We start from the raw sequence: 23,769 nt of genomic DNA on the forward strand, positions 1-23,769 counted from the left end.
GTTGCTCAGTCGTGTCCGACTCTTTGCGACACCATGAATCGCAGCACGCCAGGCCTCCCTGTCCATCACCAACTCCCGGAGTTCATTCAGACTCACGTCCATCGAGTCAGTGATGCCATCCAGCCATCTCATCCTCTGTCGTCCCCTTCTCATCTTGCCCCCAATCCCTCCCAGCATCAGAGTCTTTTCCAATGAGTCAACTCTTCGCATGAGGTGGCCAAAGTACTGGAGTTTCAGCTTTAGCATCATTCTTTCCAAAGAACACCCAGGACTGATCTCCTTTAGAATGGACTGGTTGGATCTCCTTGCAGTCCAAGGGACTCTCAAGAGTCTTCTCCAACATCACAGTTCAAAAGCATCAATTCTTCGGCACTCAGCTTTCCCTATAGTCCAACTCTCACATCCATACATGACCACTTGAAAAACCATAGTGACACCGGGACTCTTATCACACCTGAGCTTTCAGCCACAGGACTGCTGTCTGATGCCAGCCACCTGGAGCCTGGTGGCTCCAGGAGAGGTGGCTCCCTCTCCTTCCTTGTGTGTGTGCTCCCTCGCTCAGTTCTGTCCAACTCTTTGCGACCCTGTGGACTGTAGCCTGCCAGGCTGCTCTGTCCATGGGATTCTCCAGGCAAAAATACTGGAGTGGGTTGCCGGCCCTTTTCCAGGGGATCCTCCCAACTCAGGGATCCAACCCACGTCTACTGCATCTCCTGCATTGGCAGGCGGATTCTTTACCCCTGTGTCACCTGGGAAGCCCCGATACTACTCGTGATGTTAGCCAAAGGCCTAGAAGCATTGAAATGCACCCTCCTTGGTGCACTGAAAAAACGCAAGATACAAATTAGATCCCACAGGTTCTCGATAAGAGAAGACACAGAGCATTCAAAAGCCAGTGCCTGAGTGGGACACAGGTCCTGTAGTGACCTGGGACCATCTGCAAGGCCTGGGATAGGATGAGTAGGATGAAGCAATTTGTTAAAAAAAAAAAAAAAAAGCAGTGTCCGGTAGCTCACATCATTCGCTCCCTGATGGCTCTCATTTTTCTTCTGATCTAGGCAAACCACCATGTTCTTGGTGTTGTAGCAAAAGGGAACAAGCCAACCCACGCCTCGCCTCCTTTAAACCCCTTCATCTGGCCTTGCTAAGGCAAACAAACCACAGAGCACGCCTGCAGGTTTTGAGTTGTTCACCCCAGGTCCGACCCTTCAAGTCTTCCGGGGACAGGGCGCCCCGGCCTCGGGGGCGGGGCGACACGAGGGGCGGGGTCAGAGGCGAGGTAGGGATTTCGAGGGAGGGGCGCCAAAGGCAAGGGGCGGGGCAAGGGCGGACGCGGCGCCAGAGGCAGTGTTACGGGGGCGGAGCCTCGGGGCGCAGCGGAAGGACTCGCGGCCCCCGCGCGGGACGGGGAGGGGCGGGGCGGAGGGGAAAGGCCTGGGGAGAAGAGTCGGGTCCCAGCTTGGGCCCCGGGTCCCCGATCCAGTTTTGCCCGCGGCCTGGAGCGATCGGAGCGCAGCGGCCCGGCCGGCACCCACGCCCATCGGAGCGCCCAGAGCCCGCGGACCCCGGCGTCGATCTCAGCGGCGTCCGACTCCGGCGCGTCTCTAGCCGCCATGGCCGCGGCCGCGGGCCTGCGGGCCTTGGGAGCGAAGGGGTCGGGGTGGCTCCGGCGCGGTCCGTGGGCTCCGCTCACCACTGGCTTCTGCAGCGGGGGGCCGGCCGGGATCGGGCGGCCGGAGCCAGGGCCGCGACCCACCATCGCGCGGCAACGGGACGGCATCAGGTCAGCGGCCCGCCTGGGTGCGGGGCTGTTCCCCGGGGGGTGGCCAGCGGGACCCAGGAAGAGAGAGGGGCGCAGGAGGCTGGCTGCCAACCGTGCCACCCCACGCAGAGTCCAGAGCGGCTCCGTCGGTGGTCAGCTCCGCCCGCCGCAGAGTCCAGTTTATCTATCGCAGTCCATCTGTTCGGCGGAGTGTCCGACGTGAAAAGAATCCGCGGATGCGGCGTTTACAGAGGTCCCTTGCCTGGGCTCAGTGGCCTCTGGGACCCTGCAGGATTCACACCGAGGATTTAAGTGGGGCTGCCTGCGACGGTGCCAGCACTGCCCCTAAACCCCAGAGCGAGTCGACCTCGCACTTGGACTCAGCGTGGGCAGCCTTGTGGGAGGCTCCTCCGCTTCTGTGCCTTTGAGAAAGCCCTTCATAGAGGGCTCTGGGCCTCACAAACTTGACGCGGCTCCAAGGCGCCGTCAGGCTTAGCGGAGCTGCTCCTCGGCCTGCAGCCAGAAGTGCCCACGTGGGGGCGGTAAATAAATAGGACGAAGGACACACTGCACTGAGCTCTGCCCTTTGGCTCAACAAGCCTAAACCCCTTTTACAAAAACAGACCTGGGCACACACTTGAAACTGGACGGTGGAGTGGTAAGGGCAGAAGGCCTTCAGCTCCATCCAGGCCTCACCTTGACGTTTGCCTGGCCCAAGCAAGAGTGCCGAGGGAGGCCTACCTGACATGTCTTGAGTATTTAGACCTTACAAATTAAGCAAACTGCAAGATAGGCCAATATATTTCCTTCTCTCCTGACAAGTAGGCAGTCCTAAAATCTGGTGTGTGCGAGTGCTCAGTGCTCAGATGTGTCTGATTTTTTGCCACCCCATGGACTGTAGCCCAGCAGGCTCTTTGTCCATAGAATTTTCCAGGCAAGAATACTGGAGTGGGTTGCCACTTACTTCTCCAGGGGATCTTCCCTATGCAGGGATCGAACCCACATCCCCTGCATTAGGCAAGGTTTCTTTACCAGCTGAGCCAGCAGGGAAGCCCAAGATTTGGAAGGCTCTTTGAGTCCTCAGGCTCCAAGGAGCTCCCCCAAAGCAGTGGAGAGCACTCTTGGCCTGTAGCTTTGTTCTGTTCTTCCCACCCTGCTCTGGCACCCCTCACCTCTCCCCCACTCCGTCCTGATGCTCTGCTGGGGTCTTGGCACACAGGTCCCAGACATCCTGTGCAGCATGCCCACAGTATCTACTCCTTCACCCCCTACACTCAGCTGCTCACAACCACCCCGTAGGCCTTAGGGTGCCCCCTGCAGAGCCATGGAATTCCAGGGTTTCAGGTGACTGCAGTGGGGTGTGGAAGGGTGTGGGGATTTCCAGGTGCACACATCTCAACATCCCACTGGACTCCTTGCTTGCCAAGAGGGGTACCGCTGGAAGGGGGCCTGTCGGAGCAGAGTTCTCCAAAGTGCAGGGCCAGGGCAGGAGCCCTACTTGCCCATTTTTAAGGGCAAAGTAGGGCCCTTAAAAAACTGTTTCTTCAAATCTGGCCCATTTGGCATGGCAGCCAGATGACAGAAGATGTTTTTGATTCTCCAGTGGGTGTGTGTGTTTTCAGTCCCTCAGTCGTGTCCGACTCTGTGACCCCATGGGCTGTAGGCCATCAGGCTCCTCTGTCCCTGGGATTCTCCGGGCAAGAATGCCAGAGTAGGTTGCCATTTCCTCCTCCACAGGATCTTGCCAACCCAGGGAGCAAACCCACATCTCCAATGTCTTCTGCACTGCAGGTGGTTTTTTTTACCACTGAATCACTGGGGAGGCTCCCTGGTTCTCCAGAGGTAAAATAAACATAAATAAGAAAGGAGGATGTCAGGAATGGTTTAATAGGAACGAAGGCAAGCCAGCACTAAAGCAGAACAATGTCAGGTGCTAAGGGGTGAGCTGCAGCAACTCACTGAAGTGTCCCTTTCAACAGCTGCCCCTGTGCTGCCTCCTGTGAGGGCCAGTGCTGAGTGTGGTGCTGCACACTCCTCACCCGCAACCCTCCCTACAGCCACCAGGTGTTATAGATGACGTCATCCCCGCTTGACTGAGGAAATGAGTTCAGAGGACAGCCTGCTGGAGGCCACACAGCTAGGAGGCAGGAGGGCTGACAGAGAAAGGCCCATCTGCCTCCAAAGCTGCCTCCACTCTTGCTGAGCCATTCCAGGGTGCTCGCCACTTGGGTTTAAAAGAGAAGCCAGGAAACTAGACGAGGTGAAAATCCACGGCAATTGGTGGAACTGGCCTTGCAAAATAGAAGTGCTCTTTTTGGTCATGAATTCAATCAACAGATTCATGTTGAGTGTCTCCTCCGCATGGGAGCCTGGCAGCGTCTTGCCCCACAGACCTGTGAGTGGTTTATGGCAACGGGATAGACTCCAGGCAGCTCACTGAAGCATCTACAGGGACCATCTCTTGCCTCGTAAATGGAAAGATTACATTTTTATCACCTGCCCTGGTGGTGACCTTACTCTTAAAGAGATCCCCTTTCAAAAGGGGTGGTGTTAAAGCTCCGGTGCAAGACAAGGTAGCCGCTGGGGAATTCAGACCAGTGAGATTCTCAGGAGGTGTTATCCACTGGGTTTCATGACCTTTGACATAGAATGGAGCAATCGGGTCTCAATAACCCATTGAATAGCAATCCAGGATGGCTTTCTGAGATAAGCAAAGATAGAGGGTCTGTTTGGTCACTGGGAAAAGGAGGCTTAAGGGGCACCTTGGCGGGAGAGTCCAGAAGCCATGCTAGTGAACTTGTGGGTCTGGAGCTCAGAGGTTTGAACTGAGGCAAAGATTGGGCGTGGTCAGCACAGAGGTGTAGCTGATGCCAAGGCCACAGGGCAGCTGCCTGGGAGGAGTGTAGGGAACAAGAAGAGAGAACCCTGAGGATCGTGGCATCTAGAGGTGAGCAGAGGGCGAGGAGCCCATCCCCAAAGTCAGGAAGGAGTGGCCGGAGAAGCACCAAAAAAACGAGAGAGGAGGAACGTGCTTCCAGAAGGCAGGTGGGATTAGTTGGGTTTAGTTCTGGCAATCGGGATTCTCAGTGGCAACAGCCTTAGTGGAATGGCAGGAACAGAAGGCTGGTGATATGGGGCTGAAGAGCAAACTCGCAACTCAGAGCACTCTGACAGGGTGTGTGACGCTCAGGCCAAAGGATTAACGGGACACACAACACTAAGGGCATCTGAGGGCTGGCGTCTTTGTACACAATTTTGCCCAAGGCCTTAGGATTTCATTTAAGCCTATGTCACTGATGGGAGGGCAGCTTTTTAGGTTTGTCACAGGGAGCACACTAATTATTTTACTGGAAGGTTTATCAGCAGTCTCTCTCCACCGCCGCCAGAATATAGGTTTCTGGGGCTGTCAGCATATCAGCTGTGAGTCATTTTTGTGCTTAGGAGAGAGTATGAGAAACCAAATGATGACTATCACAACCACCTAAAGACAGCAGCAAAACCAATGTGGCATTCCAGAGAAAATGGTTACTCTTAATGCTCCAAAATAAATTCAGTCATCAATGGGTTTCCCAGAAAGCAGAGGCACAGAGGCTATTTAAGGAAGATGCCAGGTGACACAGCAGTGGAAATACCAGGTGCAGAGTGAGGAAGGCAGAAAAAGCACAGCCGGGGCCGGCTGGGAACCAGAAGACACGACCACCACCTGGTGTCTAGCTTGTGACTGTCCCTTAGAAGAGCAAAAACAAGACATTCTGCGTGCAGGCAGCAAGGTGACAAGCCAGGTTATTACCACCAGCTCATGGAGTACCATAAAACAGCAAGCAAGCCTTTGAACACTGGTTTTTCAGGGACAACATGGCCGGGAGACCCTCTTGCTGCAACAGTTCTGCACATAGCACCCCCTTCTCAGACAGCAGGAATATTTTGCTGGCTTACACAGTGTCACTACAGGAAAGGTAGGGAGACGCACGTGCCGGCTGGCGTCTGCACCTCGGCTGCCTCTTCCATGGTGTGGGTGGGAGGCGATTTGGGGGCGTATTTTCATTCCTGGCTCCTTTTCTGCCTATTCTTTCTGAAGAACAATGGAAAGAAGCAGGCGTGTCGGCCTCCATGCAGCCACTCAGCCTGGGTGGTGATTATGCTGGAACTCCTATGCCTTGCCCTTTCTGTGGAGGTGGCAGTAATAGTTCTGAGACAGACTTGGGAAAAAAAGGGAAACAACTCGAGAGCAAGGGGAGGAAAGCCCCCACATTTCAGGTAGTCCCCTTGTTTTGACTGAGCTGTCACTCCAGAGACTTGAAAAACCCTCTCAATGGCCTCTGAGTGCCCACAGCTCTCTTTTCCAGGGTTTTAAAAATAGGTCCCCAACCCCTCCTACATTGCTGGTAGGAATGTAAATTGGTGCAGTCACTATAAGAACAGTACAGAGGTTCCTTAAAAAACTAAAAATAGAACTACCATATGACCTGCAATCCCACTCCTGGGCATATATCGGAGAAAAACATGATTTGAAAGGTTACACTCACTCCAGTGTTCATTGCAGCACTGTTTACAATAGCCAAGATACGGAAGCAACCTAAGTGTCCATCAACAGAAGAATGGTAAAGAAGATGCGGGGCATATACATACATACATACATACATATATATAATGGAATATTACTCAGCCATTAAAAAGAATGAAATACTGCCATTTGCAGCAACATGGAGAGACCTAGAAAGTGTCATGCTGAGTGATGTAAATCAGAGAAGGAGAAATATCATATGACATCCCTTATATGTGGAATTTAAAAGGAAATGATACAAAAGAACTTAATTACAAAACAGAAAGAGCCTCACAGACTTAGAAAATGAACTTACGGTTGTTAGAAGGAAGGGATAGTTAGGGAATTTGGGATGAGCATGTACACACTGCTATATTTAAAATGGATAACCAGCAAGGACCTTCTGTATAGCACATGAAACTCTGCTCAGTGTTACCTGGCAGCCTGGATGGGAGGGGTTGGGGGAGAATGGATACATATGTGTGTATGGCTGAGTCCTTTCCCTGTTCACCTGAAACTGTCACAACTTTGTTAACTGGCTACACCTCAATACATAGTACAAAGTTAAAAAAAAAAAAACAGCTCCCAAATTGCAGCAGGGGTCCTCAGCAGCAATTGTTTTGACTGGGACACAACCCAGTAATTATAAAATGTTCTTTGCAGGAGCATCGTCTTGAGTGATCCAAAGAGAAGAAATGCGCTGTCATTGGCCATGCTGAAATCTCTCCAGAGCGACATCCTTCATGAAGCTGAAAGCCAGGATCTGAAGGTCATTATCATTTCAGGTATTGATGAAATGTCCATCCTCAGCATTCTGCAGAACCCAGAAGAGGTGTCTCAAATTTCTTTAGTTAACTAGGGCATTATCCTAAAGTTGTACTGACACTATCTGCTGTGGAAATTATAGCAAACATTACTGTGCAGTAAAAGTATATGTTTCCATTTTTGGTGGATACTGAACATTGCCACATGAGGCTATGCTGAGATCTGATGTCCTCGTGGGCCCTATGCGATGGGTTTAATCGCCAATCCTTTTGGTAGAGTGCCTGGTCGGCTAGGACCAGGCTGTTAGGACGTATGATGGGTTTGTCTTCCGACTCTTACCGGGCTCTCAGCTGAGCTGTGCAGCCTTCTTCAGTGGTGCCAGAATGCCTGCCAGATTTTGCCCAGTTCTTTCCTGGCTCTTTTTTCCAGTAAGAATTTTTAGCAGATGAGCTGGTGATGATGGTGGTGGTATAAATAAGAGCAACATCAGTATTTTAAAGCAGCCACAGACAAGTAATATGGAAACTGCTCTGTAATGCTTTTGTATTTCTTTAATTAAGGATCAGTGTTTCTGGAGAATGTGACCTTCTATCAGTAGTTGAATATACATTTTCAACTGTTTTATGTGGTGAAGAAAAAAGAAATACAGCTGGTAGAGATCAGCAGTCCTCTGACTGCTGTAACCCAGATACGTCGAAGGCAGCTCACTTCCAAACGACACTGTTCTTTGGCTTGCTTAAAGGGAACAGCACTTCCTGTCACAACGGCCATGATCAGAGGAAATGTAAAATGTTCCCAGCTCATCATGGGATCACATTTTGATGTTGTTGTTAATGACAATGACAATTAAACCACCTCCTCAGGCCCCTAGTTTATAAAATAAAGGGATTCTCTTCACGCCCCGACCTTCCTGATTCCAGCCTTGGGGCAGACTGATGGACAGGGATGCTGCCAAAGGCTCTGGTGGATTTCCGTGGCCCTGCATGAGTTGATACACTCAGGACAGGCCAAGTCTCAAAAAACAAAGCTGAGACCAAAGGGACAACTCTGAAGATGGCTGGTTGCTGAGCTCAGTTGGTTACCAAGCCTTCTCCTTTACATAATGCACATTTTCACAGGTCTCCACCAGGGACCTTTTTAGAGCCTCACCCTGTGCTGTCATCATAAAATACTGGCTATAGCTCTTCCAGCTAACTTGAATTATTCTTATCAAAATCAGGCCATTAACTTTCTCTAAAGCTGTTTCCATAGTGAAAGAAATATAAAAAAGAAAAGAAACAACTTTCTCTAAGTGTCCAGAGCATCAATTCGATCACTCCCTGAAGTTATTCAGTAGACAGGTAAGTTACTGTCCAGCTCTAGCTGGACATCTTTGTATTTTCTTTTCTCAACTGGAAATGTTGCAGCTGAAGGGCCTGTATTTTCTTCTGGACATGATTTAAAGGAACTGACGGATGAACAAGGCCCAGACTATCATGCAGAAGTATTTCAAACTTGTTCTGAGGTAAGCCAGGGTGATGGTCAACATTGCAAGCCTGAGAGTGATAACTGTATTAAATATTGAATTAGGCTTCTATTTTACAGATAAGTATTTAAGCTATGATATGTCACCACTGTAGAACTACTGAAACCCCTGTGGTCACTGGTGAACCCTTCATCCAAGCAAATATTTGGTTTCAACTTTTCAGAAGTGACTGTGGTTGGCATTTGATCATGCAGTGCTGCCACTAAGAGTTGCCATCCCTGCCTTACGGGGTACATCTTGGTACCCACGTCTTAAGTAAGAAATAGAGAGTGGGACTCTACCCTTTTAGAAAAGAAGGACCTAAGATTATTAAAATCTTTAAAGTTTTAAACTAAAACAACTCTGTCAACAGAAAAGAGAGCATTCATAACAATAATGATTTTAAAAATGATTTCCAAACCCTTCTTTCAACTAACTTTTATAATCACTGCCTCCCAAGTAGGAAAATTAACCTCTTCATTTTTCCTCTTCTCCCTTTTTCTGTCTCTTTAACCACATTAGGAAGGGAAATTGACAACAGATATAGAGGAGGAAGCGGGTTCCTTGGTGGCTCAGTGGTAAAGATTCTGCCTGCCGATGCAAGAGATGCTGGTTCAAACCCTGGGTGGGGAAGAAGCCCTGGAGAAGGAAATGGGAACCCATTCCAGTATTCTTGCCTGGAAAATCCCATGGATAGAGCAGCCTCACAAGCTACAGTCCAGGGGGTTGCAAAGAATCAGACACAACTTAGTGACTAAACAACATCAACAACCTATAGGAGGAAGAACAAAATCGGGGATGACTTATACATGTATCAGATCAACCGGATAATCAAAAATATAGAATCCACCTTAAGTAACACACTGTCCATTTAGTGAGCATCTCCTGAGCGCCTGCTGTATGCTTACTCGCAAGGTACTGAGGGAAACAGAAGGAAAAGAGAATTTCCAGCCGACCTGAAAACTGAAAATCGACTTGAGAGAGATGTATAAAGCAGTTTCATAACCTGAACCCTAGGATTACTTCACCTAATTTCTCCTTCATACATTGACTTACTCATTCATTTCTTTGGTCATTAATGATGCAACAAATACTTGAGGAGACCTTCAATGTAGACCAGACAGAAGTGAACATCAGAGAGGGGAAGGGGAAGGTGATTGGGATACGTTCTTATTTTCCTTGCCCTTCCAGAAACCCCCAAGGAGATCATAGTTTTCATTTTGTGGAGGGACAAACCTGAAAAGTGATTGACTTGACTTCATAGAGATGGAAGCAAGTCAGAGCCAAGACTTGGTCTTTCGTTTCACATTAATAATGTTTATGGGACATTCTGCTGTTTGTTTGCTAGGACTCGGTGCTTTTAAAAGTTATTTTCCTACTGATATGTTTCACCAAATAGAAAATCAGCAAAGAGAACCAGCAGAGCCCTTCCATCTTCCCCTAAATGGCCTGCTTTTGTTACTTTGCTGTGATACCTTAATGAACTGAGAACTTAAACAGTCAGCAAAGGGCCACAGGGGAGCCGAGCTTCTTCAGGGGACAAAGGCGAGGTTTCTTGGGCTTCTACCATATGGATGCCGCCAGATTGCTGAAAAAGACAGACAGGACCTTGTCCTGACATAGCAAAAGAGAAGTTGTATTGACTTCTTTAAGACTTTGTCTAAGAAAATCAAATCATCCCGATAAGTCTGAGCACCATGAACTTGTGCAAGATTTCAGTTTGCAAGTGTAACCAGCAGGCACATTGGAGCAGAATGAGGCCAATACTTCCTTTTTGTTCCTGCATGAGAAGAGGTGAGGGCTTCCCTGGTAGCTCAGACGGTAAAGAATCCACCTGCAATGTGGAAGTCCTGGGTTTGATCCCTGGGTTGGGAAGATCCCCTGGAGGAGGGCATGGCAACCCACTCCAGTACTCTTGCCTGGAGAATCCCCATGGACAGAGAAGCCTGGTGGGCTGCAGTCCATAGGGTCGCAAAGAGTTAGACATGACTGAGCAAATAAGCATGCACGAGAAGAGGGGATGGTAGAAAGGAAGGAAGATCTGTGGACTGGCTCCGCATCTGATTTTTATAGTAGATTTGTCACAACACAGGTGCCTCACGAGGGTTAATTACTTACACATCAAGAATGGGGCAAATTGAGAAGGAGAAGAAACACTTGGTCAGGGTAGGATATTTTTAATGTTAGTGATCTACTGGATTGCCTAAGTATCACTCACCAGCTCATGTGAAATCTCAGGCCTTCTTAGACGAAAGGTGGGAGACAGACTGTGCTGCCCAAGTCACAGCCAACGGACTTTTCATACCCTCAGTTGATCAGGCAACAGATGACACTCAGAGCTGAAACAGCCTTTTCTGTCTTTGCAGTCAGACCTCAGACCTCAGAAGCTCTTCTGCAGCCTCCTGGCTACCATAGTCCCCACCATCCCCACCCTCACTTACAGGCACAACCCCCCTAAACCTACCAGCAATTTGGATGGGGGTACAGATGTGCATTCCTCTGGAGGAGGGCCATTAGCATTTACCAGAATCTCAAAAGGTGACCCCCTTGAAGTCAAGAATATGATATCATATCCCCAAATATACAATTAGTCATTTTAGAATAAAGCAGACAAGTGCCAAATGTTCATGAACACAAACGGTGAGTTCCTTAGGCAAAACTCGGGAACCCATGAAGGTCATTTTCCCTGGAGTGGCTGCTGGGAAGCCAACCCAGAGTCCCTGCTCCTCTCCCTCCAGCCAGGGTTGAAGGGCAAACATTTTGACACTGAAGTTACCATAGCAACACAATCGGTTAAGCATGTCAGGGAAAAGATGGAGAAATTAGCCAAATTATTTCATAAGCTGCAAAAATAAGTTAAAGTTCGGGAGATTTGAGGGCAGGGGTCTCACACGACCCAGTTTCCGGCTCCCCTCTCTGTGCACTTTGGAATTTTACTTTGATAACAGCAGGGTGTTCCCCCCATCTTAGTAGAAGTGAGAGAGAATCACAGTGGCAACTGGAGAAGTGATCAGTAAGGAAGTCGCCTCCCAGCTTTTAACATGAGAGCTCCACGCTGCCATCGTTGAAACAGGGCTACTTGTTTCCCACAGTCACTCAACCCTCTTCTCTAGGGGGGTTGTGAGCAGAGTGGTCCAGGGGACAGCACCCTTGCTGAAGTCATGCTCAGGGTCAGACTAGGGACCTGGAGTCGGACAGAGACTGCTCAGACCCCACAGCCCCACTCTTGGGTCTGATGGCCTTAGGGAGTCACTTGTCTGGTGAGCCTTGGAGTCCTGGTTCCTTCCTCCTGGATCTCAAGGAGACCAAATCATACAGTCTGATTCACAGTCGAAATTTCATGCAACTTATTCTCCTTGGTCATAGAATCTGATACACTTATGGATTTGAGAAAGGCTCTGAACAGTAAAATCACATAAAATAACAAGCTTTGACATCCACCTCACTCTTGGATGAAAGTGAAGCAGGTGTGTTTGCTCCTCAGGTCATGATGCTGATCCAGAACCACCCAGTCCCCATCATCGCCATGGTGAATGGCCTGGCCACCGCAGCTGGGTGTCAGCTGGTTGCCAGCTGTGACATTGCCGTGGCAAGTGACAAGTCCTCCTTTGCCACGCCAGGCGTGAACATAGGGGTCTTCTGTTCCACCCCCGCAGTGGCCTTGGGGAGAGCAGTGCCGAGAAAGGTGACAACCCCCTGTACCCCCCACCCCTCCCCCAGCTGCGATCCTTGAGTGTCTGTGAGGGTCAGTTCCAGAACTTTCTTGTTGAAAGTACAGTGTGAGTCAGGACATTCTGCCCAAAGCAGAGCTGGCTAATGTACTAATGTCTTGTGTCAGGAGGTTATCCCTGTAGCTGTCAGTTTGTAAGTCATTGTTTTTCACTCTTGCCGGCCCCTCAGTACAGCTGGTTGTTTCCAGATTTGCTTTGCTTTCATAAAGGCAAACATCTTTTGCACTCATGTGAAATGCAATTGAGACAGTTTCATTGCACAGAAAGGCTGCATCTGAGCTGTAATAGCATGGTGACATATGCCAGTATAAGAGGCTAGGACACTGTGTCACTGGCTTCCTGTTTGCTGACCATCTGTCCCGCTCCAGAATGCTTTGAAAGGAGCTGATACGTTGAGTGTGTCACTTCTGCGGTGGCTGCAGGAACGTCCTGCACGTGGTGTGCTGAACGTGCCCCAGAGCTGTTCTGCCATCATTGACCTGAGTGAAGTCCACTTTCTTCACAAAGCTTTCCTCCTTCCTGTAACATTGTAAGAGCGTTTACTGACCATCTCAAGTAAAAACTGGTGGTTTCCTCATTCTAGAAAAACACATCCTCATTCTCAATTGAAAATCTGTTTTTAAAGGAGGGTCAGATTCATAGGGCTTCCCAGGTGGCACTAGTGGTAAAGAATCTGCCTGCCAATGCAGGAGATGTAAGAGACGGGGGTTTGATCCTTGGGTCAGGAAAAATCCCCTAGAGGAGGGCATGGCAACCCACTCCAGTATTCTTTCCTGGAGAATCCCATGGACAGAGGATCCTGTCAGGCTACAGTCCATAGGATCGCAGAATCAGACATGACTGAATTGACTTAGCATGCATGCATGCAGATTCATAGCAGGTGGGGAACCTAAACTGCTTTCTAGAATATATTATCCATTTTAGCATCAACTAAGAAAACCAGCAGTTGCTCATAGCCTGAGGCACAAAAGAAATGAGACCCAAGGGAAATCAGGCCGAGGGACCAAGTTCAGGGGCGCACTTGCCTTCCATGTGCCTCCTCGTTAGCTTTTACAGAAATATGTTTATTAGAAAATTCTGATCACAGGTACCTACAAACACCCACACCATGAAAACCAGTTGGACATGGGCTCCACGTGAGAGAAGGTGACCCGCAGAACACAACAGCTTGCTCCAGTATCCTCAGAGTCAGGGGGTGTCTAGATCCCACCAGGATACACATTTACCTTAAATGTTATATATTCAATAAATACTTAAGTCCCTATTCAGTGCCAGGACCTTAAATTAAAATACATCACAAAGATATTGTCAGAGCTTATGAACAATTTTATAATTGTTATAATTGCCAGTCAAATCTCATCTCCAGGCCTTTTGCAAATTAAAGGTGGTGACTGTCTGCTTGGCCAACCTGCCACTGCTCAGTTTCAACCCCTGACATTCTGGAAGGTTCTGTGTTGAGGCCTTTGAAACCTTTAAATCAGCCATACTGTACAGATACGAATCTGCTGCTGTTTAGTTATTCAGTCATAACAAACTCTTTTGCCGATCCCATGGGCTGTAGCCTGCCAGGCTCCTCTGTCCATGGGACTTCTCAAGGCAAGAATACTAGAGTGGGTTGCCCTTTCCTTCTCCAAGCTAAGACTCTATTCTTTCTCAAAACAAGGCTTAAAATCTTAAAATCTCTTAAAATCAAGGCTTGCAATTGAGTCCTAGAAACTTACAGGTTGGTCATATGTGTCAACTTTTAAATTCGTTTTTCAGAAGAAAGAAGGGCGAGGGGGCGGGGGATGCGACAAAAACAGGCCTTAAATTCCAAGGGAACCGAACCAAGCGGCTTAAACCTCACCTGAGGCGTGGCCCCTCTAAGAGGAAAACCAGAGAGTCATAGAAATCTAAACCTGACCCAGACACACCTGCCTGGTCGATGCTTGCCTGCACCCCTCGGGGACATATTGTTACAGCGGCCACCGACTATACCGGTGACAGGGCCGCATCCCCGTGCACATCCGCCAGGAAGCAATATGGCAAAACCTTTGCAAACCTAGCCGGTGCTTTTGCACACTGGCCCAGCCTGGAAGCTCCGCCCCTTTCACGCGGCTGCGGTAGCAGGCGTGTGTCGCCAGTGCCCTCTGCTGGTCATCGTAAGGAACTGCCCAGCTGTGAGGTGGCTGCCGCCTTTGGTCCACCGGACCAGCAACCGTGGCGAGGACCTCTAGTGTGCCAACCAGACTGAACCTGGGCGTGAATCATTTCCCCCATGTGCAAAGTGTCCCCGCCCCTGGCGTGACTTCAGCATGCACCTTCATTGCACCTTATAAACAGCCTTCCTGGTGCGGCTGCTCCCTCCCCCAGAGCTGGCCTCTCCCAGCCCCTCAAATAGTGGGTACCAGGGGCCCTGAGAGCACAGTGAAAGACCAGAGCTCCCGCTTCCCAGACCAGCCATGTCTCCGTGCGGGAACACTCGCTTCCCCGTGTTTATCCACAGGAGCTCTGTGTATCTGGGGAATCTGAGTTCTAATCATCTGGTTAATCAGAACCTGCACGCTGGAGAGTGTTAAGTGACAGCCCAGCTACCCAGCCCATGTGCAAATCACCAGAGTATGGGGAATGGGGGTCTCAGTGGAAGCTGTGTTCCCTTCTGACCTGGCCTCTGAAGGACTGTAGCATCGCCTGTCTGCACTGTCTGTCTGCCTCTATCCGTCTATTCCTTAATTCACTCACCAAGAGACTTCCCTGGTGGTCCAGGGGTTAAGACTTCAAGCTCCCAATGCAGGGGGCCTGGATTGGATTCCTGGTCAGGGAACTAAACCTGGTATGCCGCAACTAAGACCTGGCACAGCCGGGGGAAAAACCACTCGCCAGTAAATATCCTATAAGCTGTCTACTATGTACAAGGTACTCTTCTGGTGCAGTAAAAAGAGAAGTCTCTGACCTAGAGAGGTTAACATGCCAACAAAGGAGATAATACAATAAACAAATGTAAACTATATAGTAAGTATGAAAGTGCAAAGAAGGAAAATGCAGCCTGAAAGAGGAATGGTGCTGGGGGCTGATTTGCAGTGACATGTGACCAGAAGGAGGTGAGGAGGGTTCCCCTCTCCTGGGCACTGGCAGATGCCATCCCCGCCAGAGTCTGGGGACGGAGGACCTTAGGGAAGATGGGTAACATAGCGTCTGAGGAGGAGGCAACCGGGCCGAGGCTGTCAGGAGAGTGAACAGGAGCAGGTGGGGCCCAGGTTGCAGGATGACTTAGTAACAGCCCCATCTCCCCACAGGTGGCCTTAGAGATGCTCTTCACTGGGGAGCCCATCTCTGCCCAAGAGGCCCTGCTCCACGGGCTGCTGAGCAGGGTGGTGCCAGAGGAGCGGTTGGAGGAGGAGACTATGAGGATCGCGAGGAAGGTGGCCTCACTGAGCCGGTCGGTGCTGTCACTGGGCAAAGCTGCCTTCTACCGGCAGCTGGCCCAGGACCTCAGGACTGCCTACCACCTCACCTCCCAGACCATGGTGGACAACCTGGGCCTGCCGGATGGCCAGGAGGGGGTCAAGGCCTTCCTCCAGAAGAGGAAGCCCGTCTGGTCACACTGAGCAGCCTTATCAGAGGAACTGGGGGCCGTGAGCCCAGTGGGCAGTGCTCAGGACCCCACCACCCCATGCCCAGCCTTCCAACCCCCAACCACCGCCGCTGCCTTGCGACTGTAGCTGTCAATCTGCTTTCCCAGCATTGGTGATGGTCTCAGTGCACACAGTCTGTGTTAGGAGCCACGACTCCTCGGGGAAGGGGTGACCTGGAGAGTCGGGCACCAATGTCAGCAGAAGGGCCATGCGCACCTCAGCTGAGCCAGCTGGGTGAGGAAGCCCACCCGTGATGCTCCTGGGACCTTAGATGAGGACGCCCCACAGGGGAGAAGGTGCGGTAAACTGAGGCAGGAAGGGAGGATTTCAGCCTGACTCTTACCAGAAAGTATCCCCAAGGTGGGTGTGGTGCTGTTTGCCTTCATCAGGTGAAGCATTTCAAATCTCCATAAGATACTCTTCACTCTGAAAATCTTCTTGGTTCTTTTAAAAAATAATCACACCTATGGCTTTGGGATAATCTTTGGGGTCTTTGAAAGATTACCTATTTAGTGAGACTGATCATTTTATCTTTCCAAACAAACTGTAAGCTGCTTGAGAGAAGAAAATCAGTTAGCTCTTTCTTTGATGCCTGTGCTAATGGACATCTCAGGTGCCTGGTGCTTCTGTAACGAGGGTCCCAGGCACTGGGAACCTGGACCCTGGACTGGGAATTCAAGCATTGCGGAAGAAGAGGAGGGACACAGAACACACATCGTACCCACGAAGAATCACCTACTCCAGAAGCATTCCCAAGCTCTGCTCAGCTTCCGGTAAAGAATCCAGACTAGCTTCAAGTGCTTGAGTTCCCCAAAGATGGTCCATTTAGGCTCCAGAAATGTCCTAGACCTCTGGTCACACCTGGGGCTGATTTTTTTTTTAACCTACCAGTTGAGTGGCCATAAGTGTAATTAGTACCAAAGACAGAACCTTGAGGCTCCACCAACTGGTTCTCATTCTAAGCCAGTGGGGCAAGCAGGCCCTGGAAGGGCAGTCTCCTAGTGGGTTTCTGTTGAGATTGGATTTTTTTTTTCTTGCCAGAGTCTAGAAAGGTGACAAAGAGTGTTTTCTTGGAAAGGAGAAGCTTGTTACAAAGAATGTTCCTCAGAAGAAGAGAGATCACCAGAGCCACCACCAGGACACGCCAGACCCCGATATGTCCTCATTCAGTCCCCACCAGAACCCCACCGAGTAGGGCCACCATCACCTCCAGCTTGCAGACGAGTGGTGGAGACCGGGTAGAGTGAGTGCCCCAGGTTCTGTCTGCTGATAAAGCCGTGGGTGCCCTCCCCAGCCTGCCCACCTTGTGGGGGAGCCTGGGCTGCAGTGAGGCGGGCCTGCAGACCTGCCTGCCTTCGGGCAGCCTTTCAGAACCCAGAGCTGGACCAAGCGCGCCCCCTGCTGGAGGACTTTGCAAGCTCACCGGCGACGTGGGCTTTGACTACTGGCAAACCACCAGTGCAGTTGTGTTGTTTTGCTGGGAATCTGACAAACAACGGGCTGATATTCCAGACCAGGCTGTGAAGGGCTGGCCGTGATGATCTGCTCACTAATAACGCCGCCGGCGGGGCCCCTTCGGGTTGCCCGCCGTGGGGGTCATTGTGCGGCCATCTCAGACCCCACAGTGAGGAGAGCAAAACCTTCTCCCACGTCCCAGTGAAAACCAAAAGTTGCCTTTCCAGTTTCTGTACGCGCTGCACCATAGCTTCCAACCAGGAAATTCTCAGGCCTCCAGGCTGACTTCCCAGCCTGCGAGCTGAAGTGCCCTCGGGGGACGCGCTATAAATCCTAATAATCGTCGGAGCGGAAAATAATCCTGGAATAAAACCTGCTACCCAACCATCAGTGTCACATAATTCATCCCCAAGGCAGATATAAATTGGGGGTTAATTTGCATCTCTGCCTCCTTCCACTGAGACAGTGAATGAAAGCTCTCTGGTTGGCACACACGATGACCGCTTTTGGAAAGCGTGTGTTCACCTTTCCTTCTGCACCATCCGCTGCTCAGGGAGCTTCTCTGAGCTCAGTGGTCCCCACGCCGGGAGGGGACGGGGCTGGAAAGTCAGTGAAAGGGGCATCTGCTCCGGCCCGGCCTGAGCCCCTGAGGAAACAGCGCGGATACGTCGTTAATTTCCCCGCAGCGACTGTGCGGAGACCCACCAGATACGCTGCGCCAGGCTAACCTAGGAAGGAGCTCTCTGCTGCCCTGGTAGGTGAAGGCTCAGAGAAGTGAAGGCAGTGGCCACAGTCGAACCAGCATCTAGCTGACTGTGGATCCCCTGCCCCTGACACCATACGTGTTTCTTTTCTCCCCAAAAAGATCGCTGTTCCAGCCAAGAGAGACAGACGACCGAAGCACTCAAAGGAAACCAATCAGAAACTGCCAAGCCGCAGCAACACAGCTTTGCTTACCAAGGGAATTCCAAGGAAAGCACAGGTTTGACCTCAAAGAACACCAGGTTCGAGTCCCAGGTTTGCCACGAACCAGCCGTGTGACGGTGCGGGTGACCGGGCCTCTTTCAGCACCAGGTCCCCTTCTGTAAAAATGCCGCGTGGACCCTTTTGTCCTCCTGGTTGTGACATTGTGGATTCTGCAGCACTGGATCGGAAACTTGGAACAAGACTGGAAAACAGGTAGCTTTGCCCAAAGAAAATGCTCTTTTACAAATGGAGATGGATTTTTCCCTGGAAGTGGTGAAGAGTGAAAACACCTGATTACCCTGGAGAACAAGAAGCATCACAGATCCTCCCTTCTTGGGAGCCACACCTGAGCCTTTTAAAGGCGTCCGGCTAGCATGGGGGGCAGAGCTCTATCGAAACTGACTATCACCCTAGTTTTGTCTGCTGGTGGTTTAGTCACTAAGTCGTGTCTGACTCTTGCAACTCCATGGACTATGGCATGCCAGCCTCTTCTGTCCCGTGTCCATGAGATTTCCCCAGGGAAGAATACTGGAGGGGATTGCCATTCCCTTCTCCAGGGGATCTTCCCAACCCAGGGATCTAACCTGGGTCTCCTACATTGCAGGCAGATTCTTTACCGACTAATCCACCAGGGGAGTCTAATTTTGTCTAGGGGCCCCCCTTTCCTCTCTGCTTTCTGCAAACCCACTGCACTAAGCTTTTAAATTGTTTTTAAATATTTGATTAATGAATGAGTATTCTTTCCTTGCAGTCATCAAGAGGCCAGAGTTGGTTGAAGTTGACTTGTTACCATTAATAAATTTGTGAAATTTCAGTCATGCAAGGGTTTTCTTTCATGGTCTGGAGCCCCAAATGTATCTTTCAGGTTCCAAACAGAGGCTCCCTGAGAAACTGGCAGGCCATCCTGGACCTGTAGGGTGTCTTGGTGGGATGGCCTGGCCCTCTCTGGCTCCCTGGGGGAGAGGGAGATGGCTGTTGCCACAGGCAAGGCAGGGAGGAAGACTAGGGCTGGGTGAGTCCAGTGTTGTGGGGTTTATGTTCCCACCATGGATGTACCCTGACATCCCCATTGATTTTATAATGATGTCTCAGCTTTGACCCCAAAACCAATTTGCAGGTATTTGTCTACACATTTAAGAAGTCTCTCGCTTTTATGTTCTATGTTTTCAATATATACCTTACCAAATTTTGTATTGAGGTGGTACTTAGCACTTTAAGAAATTTCTAGGAATTTAGAAAGGGCGGGTGGCGGGGGGGTGGGGGGGGAATGTATGGGTCAAAGTGTCATGTGATTTAAAGCTTACCAGTGCTTTGATTGATGTAGTGATTGCTCTGTGCCAGGCACCACTGAAGCGTTTTATGGATGTTAATACATAAATCCTCACAAAATCTCTGTGCACTAGGCTTTATGAGCCTTATTCTACAGAAAAGAAACTGAAACACAAAGGTACTAGGTGACGTGCATGTCATCACACAGCCAGTAGGGGGCAGGGTTGAGTCCGAAATCCAGGGGTTCCACCCCTTCCTTGTACAGGCTTTTAGGTGAAGGCGACATCCCATCACTTTGTAGATACTTTTGTTGTGCAGGAAGCACGCTGAATTATTATTTTAACTCACAGTCTAGTGTACCATGCCCCCTGTGCTCCAACACTGCAGGCCACATCAGTCTTGTTTGCTGTTTATTTCTCGGAGCCTGGACACAGCCCAGCACGGAGCAGATCTCCCATGAGATTTGCCGGGTCCAGTTCAATGTAGCCAGGGCACAGTTCCCCCCAACCCCATCCAAGCTCAAGATACAGACATAAGAAATTTCTCAAAAATTCTCAGACCATATTTTCTAAATCAGTTTTGCAAAGTTAAGCAGTTGAACAGAATGTGAATTAAATCCATGCTTTCTCTGTATGTCCAGGAAAGTTTTATAGAGTTTCTGTGTAGGTTAGTATTCAGGAGTCACACTGGATGAAATCAGATCCAGGGGATTCCGAAAAGTCCATTTTCTTTCTTTAAAGCACAGCTGACACGTGTTTTAGCCTCCAAATGCTTACATTTCTGGTGATAAAACAGAGAGAGAAAAAATGTATGGTTGGTTGGCAAGAGGTAAAGAGCACCCCCTCCCCTCACAAAAAAGGTAGAAACAGGATTTAGCCAAGGAACACATCTTACAATGAGGCCACCAGGCCAGTTGCCAAATGAACACCACAGGCGGTAAGTACTACAGGAATCAAGAGGAAAAATAAATTCTGACTTATTCGTGAGCAGATGGATCCTTCTATGTGAAGCTTTAAAAGACGCTTACTCCTTGGAAGGAAAGTTATGACCAACGTAGATAGCATATTCAAAAGCAGAGACATTACTTTGCCAATAAAGGTTCGTCTAGTCAAGGCTATGGTTTTTCCTGTGGTCATGTATGGATGTGAGAGTTGGACTGTGAAGAAAGCTGAGTGCCGAAGAATTGATGCTTTTGAACTGTGGTGTTGGAGAAGACTCTTGAGAGTCCCCTGGACTGCAAGGAGATCCAACCAGTCCCTTCTGAAGGAGATCAGCCCTGGGATTTCTTTGGAAGGAATGATGCTGAAGCTGAAACTCCAGTACTTTGGCCACCTCATGCGAAGAGTTGACTCACAGGAAAAGACTCTGATGCTGGGAGGGATTGGGGGCAGGAGGAGAAGGGGACAACAGAGGATGAGATGGCTGGATGGCATCACTGACTCGATGGACGTGAGCCTGAGTGAACTCCGGGAGTTGGTGAGGGACAGGGAGGCCTGGCGTGCTATGATTCATGGGGTCGCAAAGAGTCGGACACCACTGAGTGACTGATCTGATCTGATGTGAAGCTTTAGCATTTCAAGTCAGGAGGGATCTCAGCACCCAGCTACCTTACAAACTGTGACATCACACAGACAAGGTCCAAATGACTAAAGAGATACAGACCTAGCCAGTCTTGGTACCCAACACAGGATGCTCTGACTGAAAGTTAGGGTGCTCCTCCTAGTGACATCCCCTCCAGACTGTCAGGGTGACCTGTCCAATAAATGTTCCGAGCTTTCCGGAATTTTCCTTAGCACCATTCAGGAGAAAGGCAGAGCAAGAGTTTCCTCCCCAGACTCTGCTCTAGAGGCCCCTGGAGAAAGAATTTATGAGTTGCAGTGTCTCCAGTCTCTCCCTTGACATTTATTGGCGTCTTGATGAATGTCAGAGTGATTTTTCTGTCAACAGCTTCTCATTAGGGGCCTGGTGATGTTCTCTGTGACCACGATTTTACTCAGAGACTGGCCTGATCACTGTGAGGAGAAGAGGTTCCACTTAGAAAACATGCATCCCTGCAGTAGCAAGGAACTCAGATAATCCCACTTAAACACTCCTCTAGGCTGACAGCCGCCCTGGGGCTCTGGCACTGACCTCAGACAACCAGCCAGCTTCCAGCGTGGCGCTCCCCATCCCTTTAAAGACATATTTCAGGTCTGATTCTCTGTTTCTTTTTAAAATGAACTACAGAGAACTTGTGGGTGAAATGATCACTAGGATTCACTTCTCAGAGATGACAAGATCTCACCATGAGTGACAAGTCCTGCCTTGGAAAAGTCTGGAACCAGCAGGTATTGGTGCAAGGCGTCTGGTTCCCTTAACGGACTGCTTACCCTGCCCCTGACATGCACTGTCTGCACACGGCAATGCTTCAGGAAGGCAAGTGGGGACACCTGAGGCTCTTGTCATTCATCAGTGTTGGTGTCAGCCTTCATCCACCCTCCTCCACCTTCCCTACCACTAGATACATAAACCTAGCCTGGATGATTCTTTTTACCCCCAAAAGGATTTTTTGAATTATTATGAACAATTTCAAACATAGGGGAAAATCAAAAGGATGAGTAATAAACTACCCTGGTACTCATGGCCCAGCTTTCATAGCCATTATGGCCAATCTTGTGCTGCCCGCCCTATCCCTGCTCCTCCCAGCCAACCCCTGACTATGCTGAAGTGGATCCCAGAGTCCCCTCCTCAGAACAGAAAACGCTGCTGTCACCCAAGATATTCCAACAGTCTCAGAAGCCCTGCACCAGGACCAGGGCGGGCAATGACAAGCAAGCCCCTGTTCTCTCATCTCACAACAACCCCCTTGGATGTCTTTCCCTCAGGTTCCAAAGGATCACTTTCCAAAATAACTACCTCCATGCAGACCTGGGTTCAGGCTCTGCTTTCTGAGAAAACCCAGGCTGAGATGCCAGCCCAAGGGAGGGGTGAAGAGAGTTCCAAGAATCCAGTAAAGGGAGGGAGTCCTGATGTGATCACTTGGCACAAGACCACTGTTGAATTACTCTCCCAGTCTCAGCACTCCCACTCCAGTACTCTTGCCTGGGGACTCCCATGGACGGAGGAACCTGGTAGTTGCGAAGAGTCAGAAGACCACGAAGACCATGGGGTCGTGAAGAGTCGGACACGACTGAGCGACTTCACTTTCACTTTTCACTTTCGTGCATTGGAGAAGGAAATGGCAACCCACTCCATTGTTCCTGCCTGGAGAATCCCAGGGACGGGGGAGCCTGGTGGGCTGCAGTCTATGGGGTCGCACAGAGTCTGACTCGACTGAAACGACTTAGCAGCAGCAGCAGCAGCAGCAGCAGCAGCAGTCTCAGCACTTAAAGCGGCAGTTCCAAATGTCTCCAGCAGAGGGCAGTGGTAGCTTCGCTCTAGATAGAAATCTCAGTGGCCTAAATGCAGCCATGAAATTCTATTGAGACCTACAAGACCTTCTAGAACTAACACCAAAAAAAGATGTGTGTTTTTTTTTTCATGATAGGGGACTGGAATGCAAAAGCAGGAAGTCAAGAGATACCTGGAGTAACAGACAAGTTTGGCCTTGGAGTACAAAATGAAGCAGGGCAAAGGCTAACAGAGTTTTGCCAAGAGAATGCACTTGTCATAGCAAACACCCTCTTCCAATAACACAAGAGATGACTCTACACATGGACAACACCAGATGGTCAATACCAAAATAAGATTGATTATATTCTTCGCAGCCAAAGATGAAGAAGCTCTATACAGTTAGCAAAAACAAGACCAGGAGTGGACTGTAGCTCAGATCATGAACTCCTTATTGCAAAATTCAGACTTAAATTGAAGAAAGTAGGGTAAACCACTAGACCATTCAGGTATGACCTAAATCAATCCCTTACAATTATACAGTGGACGTGACAAATAGATTCAAGGGATTAGATCTATCTGATAGACAGTGCCTGAAGAACTACGGACGGAGGTTCCTGACATTGTACAGGAGGCAGTGCTCAAGACCATTCCCAAGAAAAAGAAATGCAAAAAGGCAAAATGGTTGTCTGAGGAAGTCTTACAAATAGCTGAGAAAAGAAGAAAAACGAAAGACAAAGGAGAAAAGGAAAGATATACCCATCTGAATGCAGAGTTCCAAAGAACAGCAA

General features: G+C 49.6%; 1 protein-coding gene across 16 annotated transcripts; it reads left to right on the plus strand.

Moving 5' to 3' along the window:
- The first annotated feature begins 1,410 nt into the window (after positions 1-1,410).
- ECHDC3 (enoyl-CoA hydratase domain containing 3) lies at positions 1,411-19,154 on the plus strand. 16 transcript variants are annotated; one of them, XR_015139896.1, is made up of 6 exons: positions 1,411-1,783; positions 6,969-7,090; positions 8,477-8,574; positions 12,059-12,259; positions 15,581-18,128; positions 18,240-19,154. XR_015139896.1 is itself a non-coding variant. In XM_086334911.1 (5 exons), exons 1-5 carry the CDS (start codon positions 1,614-1,616, stop codon positions 15,890-15,892), a joined length of 903 nt encoding a protein of 300 aa, XP_086191037.1. In that variant the 5' UTR covers positions 1,411-1,613; the 3' UTR covers positions 15,893-19,154. The 16 variants fall into 16 exon arrangements, 8 of the variants coding, with proteins under 8 accessions (XP_086191037.1, XP_086191040.1, XP_086191043.1 ...); XR_015139897.1 differs by having other exon boundaries at positions 15,581-16,692; XR_015139903.1 differs by lacking the exon at positions 8,477-8,574 and adding an exon at positions 8,310-8,410 and having other exon boundaries at positions 1,716-1,783.
- The last annotated feature ends 4,615 nt before the right edge of the window (positions 19,155-23,769 follow it).

The sequence above is a fragment of the Bos grunniens genome, chromosome 13 (assembly GCF_055505025.1).
Source record: "Bos grunniens cultivar Pamir isolate PY7600 chromosome 13, Bosgru_T2T1.0, whole genome shotgun sequence".
In the NCBI taxonomy this organism is placed as follows: domain Eukaryota; kingdom Metazoa; phylum Chordata; class Mammalia; order Artiodactyla; family Bovidae; genus Bos; species Bos grunniens.